At 37.8% G+C, this 12,500-nt stretch overlaps 1 protein-coding gene across 11 annotated transcripts in view; it reads left to right on the top strand.

The window, feature by feature from the left end:
- The window catches only part of EBF3 (EBF transcription factor 3), a 132,000-nt gene that overhangs the window by 94,544 nt on the left and 24,956 nt on the right, over positions 1–12,500 (top strand). For all 11 annotated transcript variants that reach the window (XM_027819585.3, XM_027819594.3, XM_043552266.1 and 8 more), the window contains exon 10: positions 1–85. This exon is cut by the window's left edge and continues 42 nt beyond it. In XM_027819585.3, coding sequence (XP_027675386.1) covers positions 1–85 — 85 coding nt within the window. The remainder of the gene's footprint in view (positions 86–12,500) is intronic.

The raw sequence follows: 12,500 nt of genomic DNA on the forward strand, positions 1-12,500 counted from the left end.
CACATTCCTGGAGTTGTTGAAGTAACTCTGTCCTACAAATCCAAGCAGTTCTGTAAAGGTGCTCCTGGACGATTTGTCTACACTGGTAAGTGTAAAGTTCAGAGTAATATCTCCCCTCTCTTACAGATACAGTTTAGATTAGAATATAACGGTGGTACATTCACAATAGTGGGTCTGTCAGCATTAACAGAGTGGTTGACTAATAGTGGGCAAAGCTCAAAATAACTCAGAGGTTAAGATCAGGGAAGCACCCAAAAGCTCCAATGCCTATCTGAACTGCTTCAGTCTGTAAAATTGGTCTTGATATCTTGAGATCAGGCTCTCTGTCACAAGATGCCTGATACTTCCAGATTCCAGTTTTATATATAGATATCAACAGCATTTCCTACTCTGTTCCAGCCAGAAACAGGAAGTGAAGAAGTACTCAGCAGTGAACAATACTTTTTTAGAAAAGTTATCCAAACTTTTTTGAACCTCAGTAATGGTTCAGTTGAAGTTTAGGGCAATGGTTCAGGTATTTCTTATTATATCCAAACCACTTCATCCATCCCTATTAATAACTTGGCTGTAAAAATTCTCTCAGAGATGAAACTTGGCATAAAAAGTTTGCAGCCTGGAAGTCATTTGTTTAAACCAAATTTCTCTTAAACGTGTTTGATTTTAAGTTTCAAGAGCACAAGGAAAAAATGGAAGTTTTGTGGTTACAAATGTTTCTGAACTCAAAAGAATTCATCTTTTAAATGAAACATTTCTGGCTTTTTGTCTAAAATATGGACTGAGTTCTTTTGGCATTTAAAAAAATGAATTCAACTAAGATATTGAGATGAAAAAAGCTGATATTCACATGAATGGTAATTACATTCATAATTTTTTTAAGTTAATGATTTGATGTAGTGGGTCCATAATACACACATGCTTACTACTGCAAATATTCATGTGTGTATTATGAATTGTTCTGTTGTGTCACAAATGTCTATAAAAATAAACACCAAAGAGTTCTTAAATGTTTACTTAATAAATTGATAGAATGTAGTGACTCTGGGAGAGATTTTAGGCCCAGATCCCCCAATGTATTTAGGCACCTAAGTCCCACAGATATGGGCTGAAGTGGGACTTAATTGATGACTAAGGCATGGTCTACATGGGGGGAGATCGATCTAAGTTACGCAACTTCAGCTACATGAATAATGTAGCTGAAGTCGACGTATTTTGATCTAGTCACCGCAGTGTCTTCACTGCGGTGAGTCGACAGCTGATGCTCCCCCGTCGACTCCACCTGTGGCTCTCGCTCCAGTGGAGTCCCGGAGTGAACGGGAGAGTGCTCGACGGTCGATTTATCGCATCTAGACTAGACGCAATAAATCAACCCCCGCTGGATCGATTGCTGCCCATCGATCCTTCAGGTAATATAGACAAGCCCTAAGGGAGTTAAGGGAGTGCCTAAAAAACCTTTGAGGATCTGGGCCTTAAAGCCTACTTGTTAAATAATGTGTTTTTCATAAAAACACTTCAGATTGGTATTTTCCCAATAGGCTGTAACTGTTTCTGTCTAATTGTTTTGATCTTGCTGGAAAAAATGTGTATTTGGGGTACTTTTGAAAACTATGAGCAGATTATTGAGACTTTTAAAAACAATTATTGTTTAAGGACTCCCAGCCTGCTCACATTGAAGTCAATAGGAGTTTTGCCATTAGCTTCAGTGGGATCAGGATTGAGCCTTTAGTATGAATGTAGTGTTCATGAAAGGTGCTGGATTGATAGCCGTGGAGACTGAAGTCCTCCATCTATCCACAAAACAGGCACAACCTGGGCAGGAGCAGTGTAAGTTTTCCCTCCAGTGTACCTCAGCTCTGATCTGGAAGGACCCACCTCCAAGGGTGAGAGGATATTTAAGTCTCCCTGTCTGTTCAGTTCTTGGCTTTTCTGCTGAGACTGTCAAGAAGGGTGCCAAATGCGGTGGTGGTGGTTTTGGTGATACTGACCTCTCTGCAATGCGAACGTTGCCTAAGACCACCATCTTATTTCATATGGTATGCTAAGCAGATGTTAACTACAAAGCTGGCTGGGGTTGAATGGGCTACCTATAGGCAACTGGCTAATGCAATCACGATTATAGAGTCTTTAAAAATACTATGATAAACACAAATGAAATCAATCCACATAAAGCTACAATAAAACATCATGGAAGTATATGATTCAATTTTGCAGGGAATTAACACTGGGAATTCTGGGGAATCCTGGGAAATTCTAGCTTCATACTTTAACTAACTGTTGTGACCAGGTATTTGTGCAATGGGCTCCAAACAATGACTAGTTATATTTGCTCTGTAAGCAACAATATTCAGCAAAGTAAAGTGAATTAACTACAAATGTTAGACTAAAATCCAGTTTCTTCAGCTGTTATAAATTGATGTAGTTCCATTGTCTGCAACAGAGCTATGTTGATTTACACCAGATGAGCATCTGGCCCTAAATGTTCAGTCTTGCTTTTGACTTTCCTTATATTAATAGATTCAAGAAATTCCATAAATTGATATTTTAATGTAAATTTCCATAGGTTAAATTAAAAGTGGAAAAATAAATGAAGTTTTAGAAAGAAGCCATTTACTTTTCCTACTCTGGAGTTCTCCTTCACCAGGATTCATAGGGACATTTTAAATAAAGATGTTTAAATGAATCATCAAAGTTTCGAAAACCGCTGTTGCTGCAATTAATTTACTGCGAAAATAAAATAAAATGAAATAAAAACTTAACAGAAATATACATTTCAAACACTTTGTAAGGGATACAGAAGCCTATATGTCAACAAAAAGTAAAAAGAAAGGTAGGGTCAGAGCCTGTCTGACCTGGAAACTTCTGTCTGATTTGCATTGCCCCTAAATTGATGGGGACAATGAGATAATGATTGGAAATTACACTCACCATTGAAAACTGAGCCAAGCCTCACTGTATTTCACAATATGAAAATTATGTGGCCCTATAGTAGGGAGGGGCTGAATCCCCAGGGCATCTGTTTCCCATCAGTGTCCCACCATGCTTGCAGTCTGGCTTGGCACTCTAACATTTAACCTTCTCAGCATGAGGTGGACCATAGGGCAACGAGGCTGCAGAATAATGAAACAAGAGTGTAGTGTGGAGTACAAAGCCTTTGTAAAGTATAGAAGTTGAGACATTAAATGATCTGTGTACAGTGATATGAAAGTACCAGATTTTTCAAAAACAGGCCCTATTAGTCACACATAGTAAGGATACTGTGCTGTTTCTCAGCAGGCTCAGGGAAGTCCTATCCCCATCTATCCATACCTTTTTGCCCACTGCTTTCAAGTATTATAAAGATACAATTACCTTGGGAGATTGTGGCAGTTCAGTTGATTAGCACGGTGAATTAAAAGAATGAGTCACAAATGACATGTCCAGCTCTTCTCTAGTAGTCCTTTGTATTCCCAGTATACCTCACCCCGGTTGTAAGGAGGTCAAAAATTAGAGAGAGATAACAATTTTCAAGCAGCTAGCACTTAGGAGCAGAATTAACAATCATTCTGTATGTAATTGCCAGTTAATAGTAAATTGCCTTCCAGACTGTAAAATGCAATATAAACTGGTGGGCACCTAAAATTAAATTAATGAGATATTTGCTGCATTTAAAAGTGAATAGTGCAAATTAATAACTGAATGCAATACTTGTTTTAATATTTGTCTAATAGTGTATCATTTGCTTGTTTAATAGTAATTAAAATAGTCCTTACCTGAAAAATTCTCTGCATAGTTAAATTGAGCAATTCTGTGCAGGTTAAGAGTAATCATTTTACTGGTAGAAGTCTTCTAGGTTCTTAAATTAAATATCAGAGATTATTTTTTAATTAGAATATGAGCATTGCAATGTTATTTGATTAAGGCAAATTGTGATTTGTATGCTTCTAAATGAAATTATGTTACAGTGCAAACTACTTTTATGCATACGTTTTAAGGTGTGAGGAATTATTTTGTGTGTTCACTTTAAGCAACCAGTAGCAAGTTTGCACTGTATTTGTGCAAGTGCACTACTGTTTTCTTAAAGTGCACATTTTGCATAAAGGTTTCTTACTAAACAAAAGAAATTCAAGCCAATTAATATTAGTATTTCTTCAAACAAAGGTCCTCAGCATACCATGAATATATCTCATTTAGAACTCTTAATGCTGACCTTTTCCACCCAGATATTTTTGTGACCTTCCCTTCTTTTGCTCAATTAAAGAAATTACCATAAATTACTTAGAATGAGCATGTAGGTTTGCAGTATACTGAACTGAGTTGCTAAACAAGGTATTGGCATTCAAAAGTAAACATGTCCAAAATGGACACAGAAAAAGCTTGAATGTTGAATACATGGAACCATTCCCAGGTCTGCAATGCATTTACTAGATGTGAACATAAAAATGATTATTTCTACACAAAGACTTGCATTCAATTTCAGGTTTCTGAAATCATTACTCAACCAGTAATTGTTCACAGTTTGTGTTCCTTCTGATAGAGTATTTATGGGGGGAAAAGTTAGATTCTTCTTCAACACTAGCAGAATATCAAGGGGGAAAAACCTTCTTTAATGACTATATTGTCCTGGCTCTTTCATTTTGACTACTTTTCCTTCAGTATCTGAATCTCTGTTTTGGCTAGTTTGCCTCATTTAACCCCCACCCCACTTCACCCTCTGAAAAGATCTCATGTTTCTGAAGTATTTTAAAGATCTTTTGTGTGCATTCAAATGTGATTCTGTCAATGGCACTGTTACACTGTTTAGAGTCAATAGCTCCCTTCCATCACAGCCAACACAAACTAGCTGTCTCATAGGTCAGTGCTCTTTAAACAAATTACTTGTATCCACAGAGCAAATGATTGTTAATTGCCTCCCACAAATCATACTATTTTCACTATGCTAAACTAAATGCTAATGCCTTAGTTAAATTTAAACCATCTGATTATTTCTTGTACCTACTCAATTATAGTTCTTACCCATGAAACCCAGTCATTGTAAAAAAAAATTAAAACAAAAATGTAGATAACGAATACTGTTACATTAGTGGTAAGCCTTTAAAAATAAACTTATGGGTACATTTTAATTCTGACATTCTCAGCAATTCTAAACCATATATGCTGTACTTTCTTTTTTTATTTTAAGTGCTCTTGTCCTAAAGCAAGTTATACTCATTGTAAAAACAGTATTGGTTATTTATTGATCAGACCTTATGTAAGTATTGGTTGTCACCAGGCCCTAAAAATAAAATAAAATAAAATAAAAATAAATGAATAAACAAATAAATAAAACAAAAAGTAGGACAGATATCCTTGTCTTTCTCTCAAGATGGTTCTTTCTAATAAGTCCTTCAAAGTTGATTAGGCAGTTTTCAAAAAACTGTAGCCGCTAACACTTTAAAATAGCCTCATTGTGCTTTATAAAACTATATTTCCTTTAAAATATTTCAGTGAAAGTCAAAAGGGAAAATACATTTTCTGTTTAGCACTGTATTTTATCTCAGAAGGGATTTTTCAGTATAAAGTATATTTTAATTAAGAAGTAAATGCTAAACATGTTAAAAACTGATTCAGTAAAGCATCAAGTCATAGCATTCTGGAAATTGCATATTATACAATGGCTCATTTTAAAACAATAGTAACTCCAGGTTTAACAGGGTCATTGTTGTCCCCTTTCTTTTCTGTCTCAAAGGAGGCCAGAAGAATGAGACATACCATTTGTGCTATTGCACAAGTAGACTATTTGTCCTAATCAGTGACACCCATTTACTAGAATTGCTTAAAATGAACTATACCTCATATAGAAATCGCACATTTAGAGTGTTCCATTCATCATCTGAAAATTGAGGGCCAGTAAACTTTTCTGTTCCTCCAGCGGGATCATAGACATGCATCAAAATGTTAAAAAATGATTGGTGAGAGAGAACTGTCACCCATTTATCAAGGAAAAGGAACATTATTTGCTAATTTCCCAACCAAGGCAGTGACAGGGTGCTTCGTCTTTAGACCCATGGTGACCAACATGGCCTTTTTGTTATTAGTACAAGTCAAGCGCTTTTTGGCTGTTGCTAACAAGACACATTTGTCTATCATCAGAGAGTGCTTTATTTTTTTTCAAGTGGCTGCGACCAAAGTCTGCTCTCAGTATCATGATTGGCTGTACTTCTTCAGGTTGTGGTAACACTGAGTAACGGAAGGACAGATAAATCACAAAGTTTTCACGTCAAGGTGAAGGTATCGACTCTGCTGTACCAAAACTGACAAAATGTAGTGGTGAAGAGACAGTAATTCATCTTCAAAAGAGGACGAAAGGGTCATCTTGGTTTCACTTAATAATTGCTGAAATTTGAACATTTGAATAAGACCTTGGTTTCTCTGAGAAAGGAAAATAATATAAATATTATACAAGATTGGAATGTAACAGTTTACTGGGTATGAAATAGTCAAATTCTATTTTTATTTTTCCGAATTTCAGATTTTATTTTGTTTTGTTTATTCCTAGATCCAGATTGCAACACTCAGGCTAAAACTTCCCAAAATTGTAAATTGAACAAAGAATGACTGAGGGGAAAAAAATCCAAAGGCTTTTATTTAAAATTTACCTCTAAATCCATGTTTACCTCCATGCTTTATCAAAGCAGGATATCAAACAGATAAACGCAGGTTTCATAGGAGAATATCCAATAAAACATCTATTTTTGGCTAATTACAGCTACAAATGCCTATAGGTATACTCCTATTAAAATATTTTTGGGCCTCATTCAAATCCCACTGAAGTCCAAATAAGCCTTTCCATTGACTTCAGAGGGCTTTGGATCAGGACCTAGAGTGGTAAAATGGAAAAATCTCAGAACCCTAGGGTTGAATAGTAATCATGAGTTTATTGTGCGTATTATACAGTTGCTTATTACAATGCCACTGCTGTAGTTACCAGCTTGTTAGACTTTTTATTTTAAACCCTTGTTTTTGGAAGGTTAATTTCTCTGTAAAATTGACATGTTTGTTTTTGGCAAAATGATTTCCATAAATTTTCATTTTAAGAATATGTGCTGAAACCATGCATACAAAGAAACAGCCCATCAAATAAATAACCCTAAATGTATTGAAGTCAACTTACAAAAAAAAAGTTGTTTCAGATATATATTTCTGTGTCAAAAATTTCTTTGACTTAAAAAATAATTTCTGAAGGTATCATTCCATATTATGACCACTTCTTTTTATTTTTAATACAGGTTTTAAAATGCCTTTAATGAGCATATGGAATAAATAAATTTTCACAAGCATCTTTAGTAAACATAGTTATTGTGCTTATGCTGAATAGAATTCAGTGTAGGTGGTGCTAATTTTTCAATACAGAAACTTCCATTGAAACATTGGGAAGTTGCAAGTCAGGAAGTCCTTGTGGTGTATTGTATCAATAGTCCACAGCCTGAAGTTTCTTAAAGAGTCACCGTCAAGGCTGATACTGCACTTAAACTTGCCGTTTTGTTCTTCAAGTTTCCCTTGATATAGCTATCAACCTTCAAAATGAAGAATGCAACATTTTTAAAACCCCAGCTGATGATCAGGGAGCAAAAGAACAATAACTCCATGATGCTTGACTTGTTGGGACAATAGGCATGTGCACTGTCCCCTTCCGGTGTCTCCCTCTGGCTTCATTTTTGTGAGCTCACTTGTGGATGTAATTGACAAGAAACCTGAGCTTGAGCGTTTCAGAGTCCATATTCTCATTTGTTTCAGTCCTCATCTCAAGAGTGGAGTGGGCGGATGGAGTGGCACATATATCCATGTTTGCAATCTGTGCTTCCTGGGTTTATTGTTGTTGTTTCGTTATGTTGCTCCTAGTGCATCTTCTAGGATTTTAAGACATATGAGCCTATCGCTGGACAGTTATATTTTCCTCTTACAAGATCCCCAACATAGATATGGGAATCTGGGAAGTGGGAAGAGGACAGGGGCAAATTTTTGGCATGTTTGCTTGACAGTGTCCCTTTACATATGTATATGTAGAGTGGTCACCATAAAACTCTTCCCCTGCTTTACACATCTACACAAAGTTACTTCAGTATTGCAGTATTCCCCATACTAACCTCATTTTTGTTATCTGGTCATCTAAAGCAAAAATTAAACGTTTTTAAAGAGAACTTAGTAGTGATGATAAAATAGGTCTTTACTCGGTCAAACTTTTACCTTCAATATGCCGAAGGTTTTTAAGAATAAGGGTCCTTTGTTGACTTAGACTATTTTGGCTCCTAAAATCATGGTTATATCTTATCAGTGATCCATATATAATAGGAAAGTCGCACATGCTTGGCGTAAGATTATTTTTCTTTTAACTACTATAAAAAGATCCTTTAAAGTAACATTCAGGGTCTGACTGTAAGTCATTCTATTGTGCCTAAATATTACTGTGAATATGTTACGTAATATTATATGCTGAATTTGGGTGTTCACTGCCTAGTGTAGGTACAGCAGAACAATACGTATAGTGTGTCTTTTTTTGGTGTGGGACAGCACACTCAGTGCAGATGTGTGCAACTTTCCGCAGCTGCTGATGCTGCTAGCTAACTAGGAGAAGCGGGGGCAGAGCCATAGCCCCACCTACTCTCTACTATTCTTCACCACATGGCTAGTGGTAACAAAGCGTGACTACTCAGGGTGGCTTCAACAGATGTAGTTGCGGCATGCTCCTGCAAAGGGAGTACAAGAAGAGGAGAATCCTTATGTCCTCCCCAGAACATCCATTCAGGGGTTAGCCACAATCCAGTCCTTAGAAAGTAGTAGGAATATTTTTGCGTAGCTCTAACACCCAGCACCAAATAAGATCACAAATATAAAGAACACAAGCACAACTACTGTTTGCATTAGAAAAATATATCTTAATTAGTGAAACACCTTAGAGTATTGAATACTTAAAATGTAATGTTTTGCTGCTTTGATATAGTATTCATGCTTCTGTATCATTAGTGAAATACTTTATCATATTAGCAAAATGCCAAATTATGTTACTAAAATATTCTGTCACATTAGTCAAACACACCATTTTATTTGCAAAAATGCCATGTTTTATTATAGTTACATACGTATTAAAATACGGTGGTTCCCTGACATATGACCATTTATGATTTTGTATCATACTAGTTCTCTTTCTTAATTGTTCTCAGATTCAAGGTTGTATTGTGGTTCCTGGGTTTCTCCTCCTGTGTATTTGTGTCTGATCAGCAAAACCCTCCCAGTATGGAAATACCAGTAGCTTCAACTGGAATTCTACATGTGGAGGGCTTACAAGATCTGGCTCCATATTGGTGGAATTCAGATAATATCCAATGATTTGCACATCCTATCGGAATCACTGTAAATCAGTGTCTTCTTCACCTACTTGCAAAGCAAAACATTCACTGTAAGGCTGAAAATGTTGTGCAATTGGATGTTGAAAAGCCAAATACGAAACAGTGTATGTGGGTTTAGTTGATGTCAGTTTCTATTCACTAGTTTGTACTGTATCTTTTACATCCATTTTTCTAGTGATATTTCTGTTTCCAAATATGTTTAAAAATAGCAGACTAGCATTTGTAAGATATCATAAACAAGGCTGATATCCTGGCACTTGCACACATGGGTGAGATTCACTTTCCCTGCATGAAACCTAACTATTCAGTCTTTATGTGAATGATGTGGAGGACAAAGAGGGTTGGGGACATGATATCCTCTTTTCAAACTGAGGCTAGAGCGCCAGACATCTCCCATCTGTTACTCCAACCTGCAGGTTGCAATAAAATATCCCTACACTATCTATATGGCATGTTAGGGCCCCTGGATCCATATAACTATAGATTCCAGAGACCCTCTTCTAACCAGTCCTCTGTTACTGACCTCTGTACTAGCCTCTGCAGCTCTGATATGGAGTAGCCTTCTGTGGTATGTAGGAGTGGCACTGTGCAATCACTCCAGTTCATCAACTGTGGCCCCACCAAGGGATTAAATGGTGAAGCAGGTCTTACTTAGGCCCGTTGCAAACTTCAGCCAAGTACACTGGCTGTGCATGGTGTTCACAATGTTTGATGCAAAGCCTATGAGCTCAGGTATTATGGTGAATGTAGGATAGATTAAATAGTTGGGAGAGGGGGTGGGTCTCCCACCCCCAGCTGCAGATCAGTGCCAGTACTGTAGCATAATAGGTGCAGTAGCCTCCTGACTGTCCATCTGGCTAATCTTACCTTGATAAGCATTTATGAGAGACTCAGCACCATGGTGTTTGAGGCCTAGTAACTATAGGAAATGCCACCTTCTAAGGGTGTTTGTTCCATGGATCAGGAGAGTTGCTAATTGAGCACCACTCCACACCCATAATGGCACTCAGCACTGTGTAACAAGGCCCTGGAGAGCTGTGGTTTGCAGTGTGCTTGGGGTGTTAGAGCTTCAGCTAGGATCCATTGGCAGCCCAGCATGTCTATTGAGGCTGCCATCTTGTTTTACAGAATTTAGCTGTTGTGTTTGTAGAAAAGCCTTGGAAACATCAAATGCCTGCCTGCAGCTGCAGAGCCTCTGGAACAATAGCTCTCAGAGTTGTGAATTGCCCCATTCATCTCAACTAAGTCCAGTGATGCCGATTTAAATGTCAACAGTGTTAATTATCTCACTGCTATCAAAACAGGTTAATAAAAAAGAGGGAAGAATACAGATCTGCAAAAACTGCAATGAATGAAATCTCTTTGGAGTGCTGCAAGTGGGTGGTACTTGGGAGAGTACCTCCACTTTTTTCCCCCAGTCCGACCCCTGGTGCCAAAAGGGAGCGGGCTGCGGGATGGGTAGAGAGTAGGAGGAGCAGAGCCTGGGGAGCCAGTCCCATGAAGCTTAGTGAGCCATTCAAACCTCCCAATCAGTCAGCTCGTCACCAACCTCCAGAGCAGTGGGGGACAGGTCTGGTCTGATGGTGGCTATGGGTGCAGGTGGCTTCTTCTTTGGCTCCAATTGCTGCTTCTCCCTCCTGACTGTCTAGAGCCAGACTGAGATTACTGCTTCAGTTACATTCAGGTCACATTTTCTAGCTTTTTTTTTTTTTTTTTAAACCATGAAGGCTAGAAACACAATATTTTGATGAACATTGAGATTCTGATGTCCTTGAATAACCTGGAGGCCATCCATGTTTGCCAGTGCCTTAATCTAGTCTGTCCAATGGTGCAGCCAAAATCCTACTGAAAGAGTGTCACATCTAAGGAGCCCAGCAGAGCCTATGTGATTGTACTTAGAACATCCGCAGTGAGTGGTATCTCAAGCAGATGGAACTTGGCTTGTGGCTGAAGCTTAGCATGCCACCTTTTAGTCCCTGCCCCCCCAATTAGAGCCCTGGGTGCTATCTTTGAGGACTCCCCACTTCCTGCTCTGCAATAAGACTACATCCTGCCTATCAAATCTTCCCTATCCAGAAGAGTGAAAGGATTTGGCCCCAGAGGTTTAGGGTCTGACTTTCAGTAGTACTGAGCATTTATAACCCCAGCTGAAGTCAGTGGAAGGCATGTATGCATATGTCTCTGATAATCCAGTCCTTAATGCCTTATTTTTGTAGCTACCTTAAAAAAGTGTGTTATCTGGTATTAAACGAGAGGTGATCAGAAAATATTTTTCACAAATTTCTCCCCACATCCCTTTTTTCATGCGAAACATGTTTTGGCAGAAGTGTTCTGACCCAGTTTGGTAATAGACTATAAGGGCCAATATATTTATAATGGATCAGATTAAGTTTTAAGATGTAACTATCCCAAATTTATTTTGCTATTGTACTGTAAGACACTTGACAATTTTTCTGATATTTTACATCCTAGACTTCAGGCTTCCCATGCCCAAAGGCATATCATTGTTCTGGAAGTGAGGGCATAAGATATGCCACTTCTGTTAGTGTTCCTTAGCTGCAGGGCTGGGTTTGGTAGATGTAGTTTCAGCAAGACTATAAAAGCCATAATCAAATGTATTCTTTGAGGTATGTAAACAGAATTGTTTGAACGCAATCCAGTAGTTGTCAGCAAGGGTATTATTTTTGTAACAAGGAAGATGAGCTGTCCCTTTTTCTGTGTTTAGTGTCACATCACAATGCCATTATTTACTGCCAGGTACTCTTGAATGGGAAGACAATCCCTGTGCACTAGGCCCAGTTAGGCTGTCTGTATGAATGCCTAGAAACAATATCACAGATATGAATGAACTGGTTCTTGATTTCCAATTAGAAGAAAATGTGGCAGTTTCCCCATTGTTAATAAGAGTACTTTAAGGAAAATTCTGTACCATTATCTGATCGAACATAATTATTAACTGACCTGTGAATTTCAGGCCTGTAATTGAAACAAGTGGCTGAAATTGAGCATGCCCTTGTTTCCTCTACCACTATTTGAGGGACAAGCTAGGTGATTATGAGAAACTGGTAAGATAAAGACAAAGTTGTTGGGGTTTTTTTAAATGAAAAATCTGTTTTTAGTTCTTCATAGGAAAAGAAAGAA

The sequence above is a fragment of the Chelonia mydas genome, chromosome 7 (genome assembly GCF_015237465.2).
Source record: "Chelonia mydas isolate rCheMyd1 chromosome 7, rCheMyd1.pri.v2, whole genome shotgun sequence".
Taxonomy (NCBI): Eukaryota; Metazoa; Chordata; order Testudines; family Cheloniidae; genus Chelonia; species Chelonia mydas.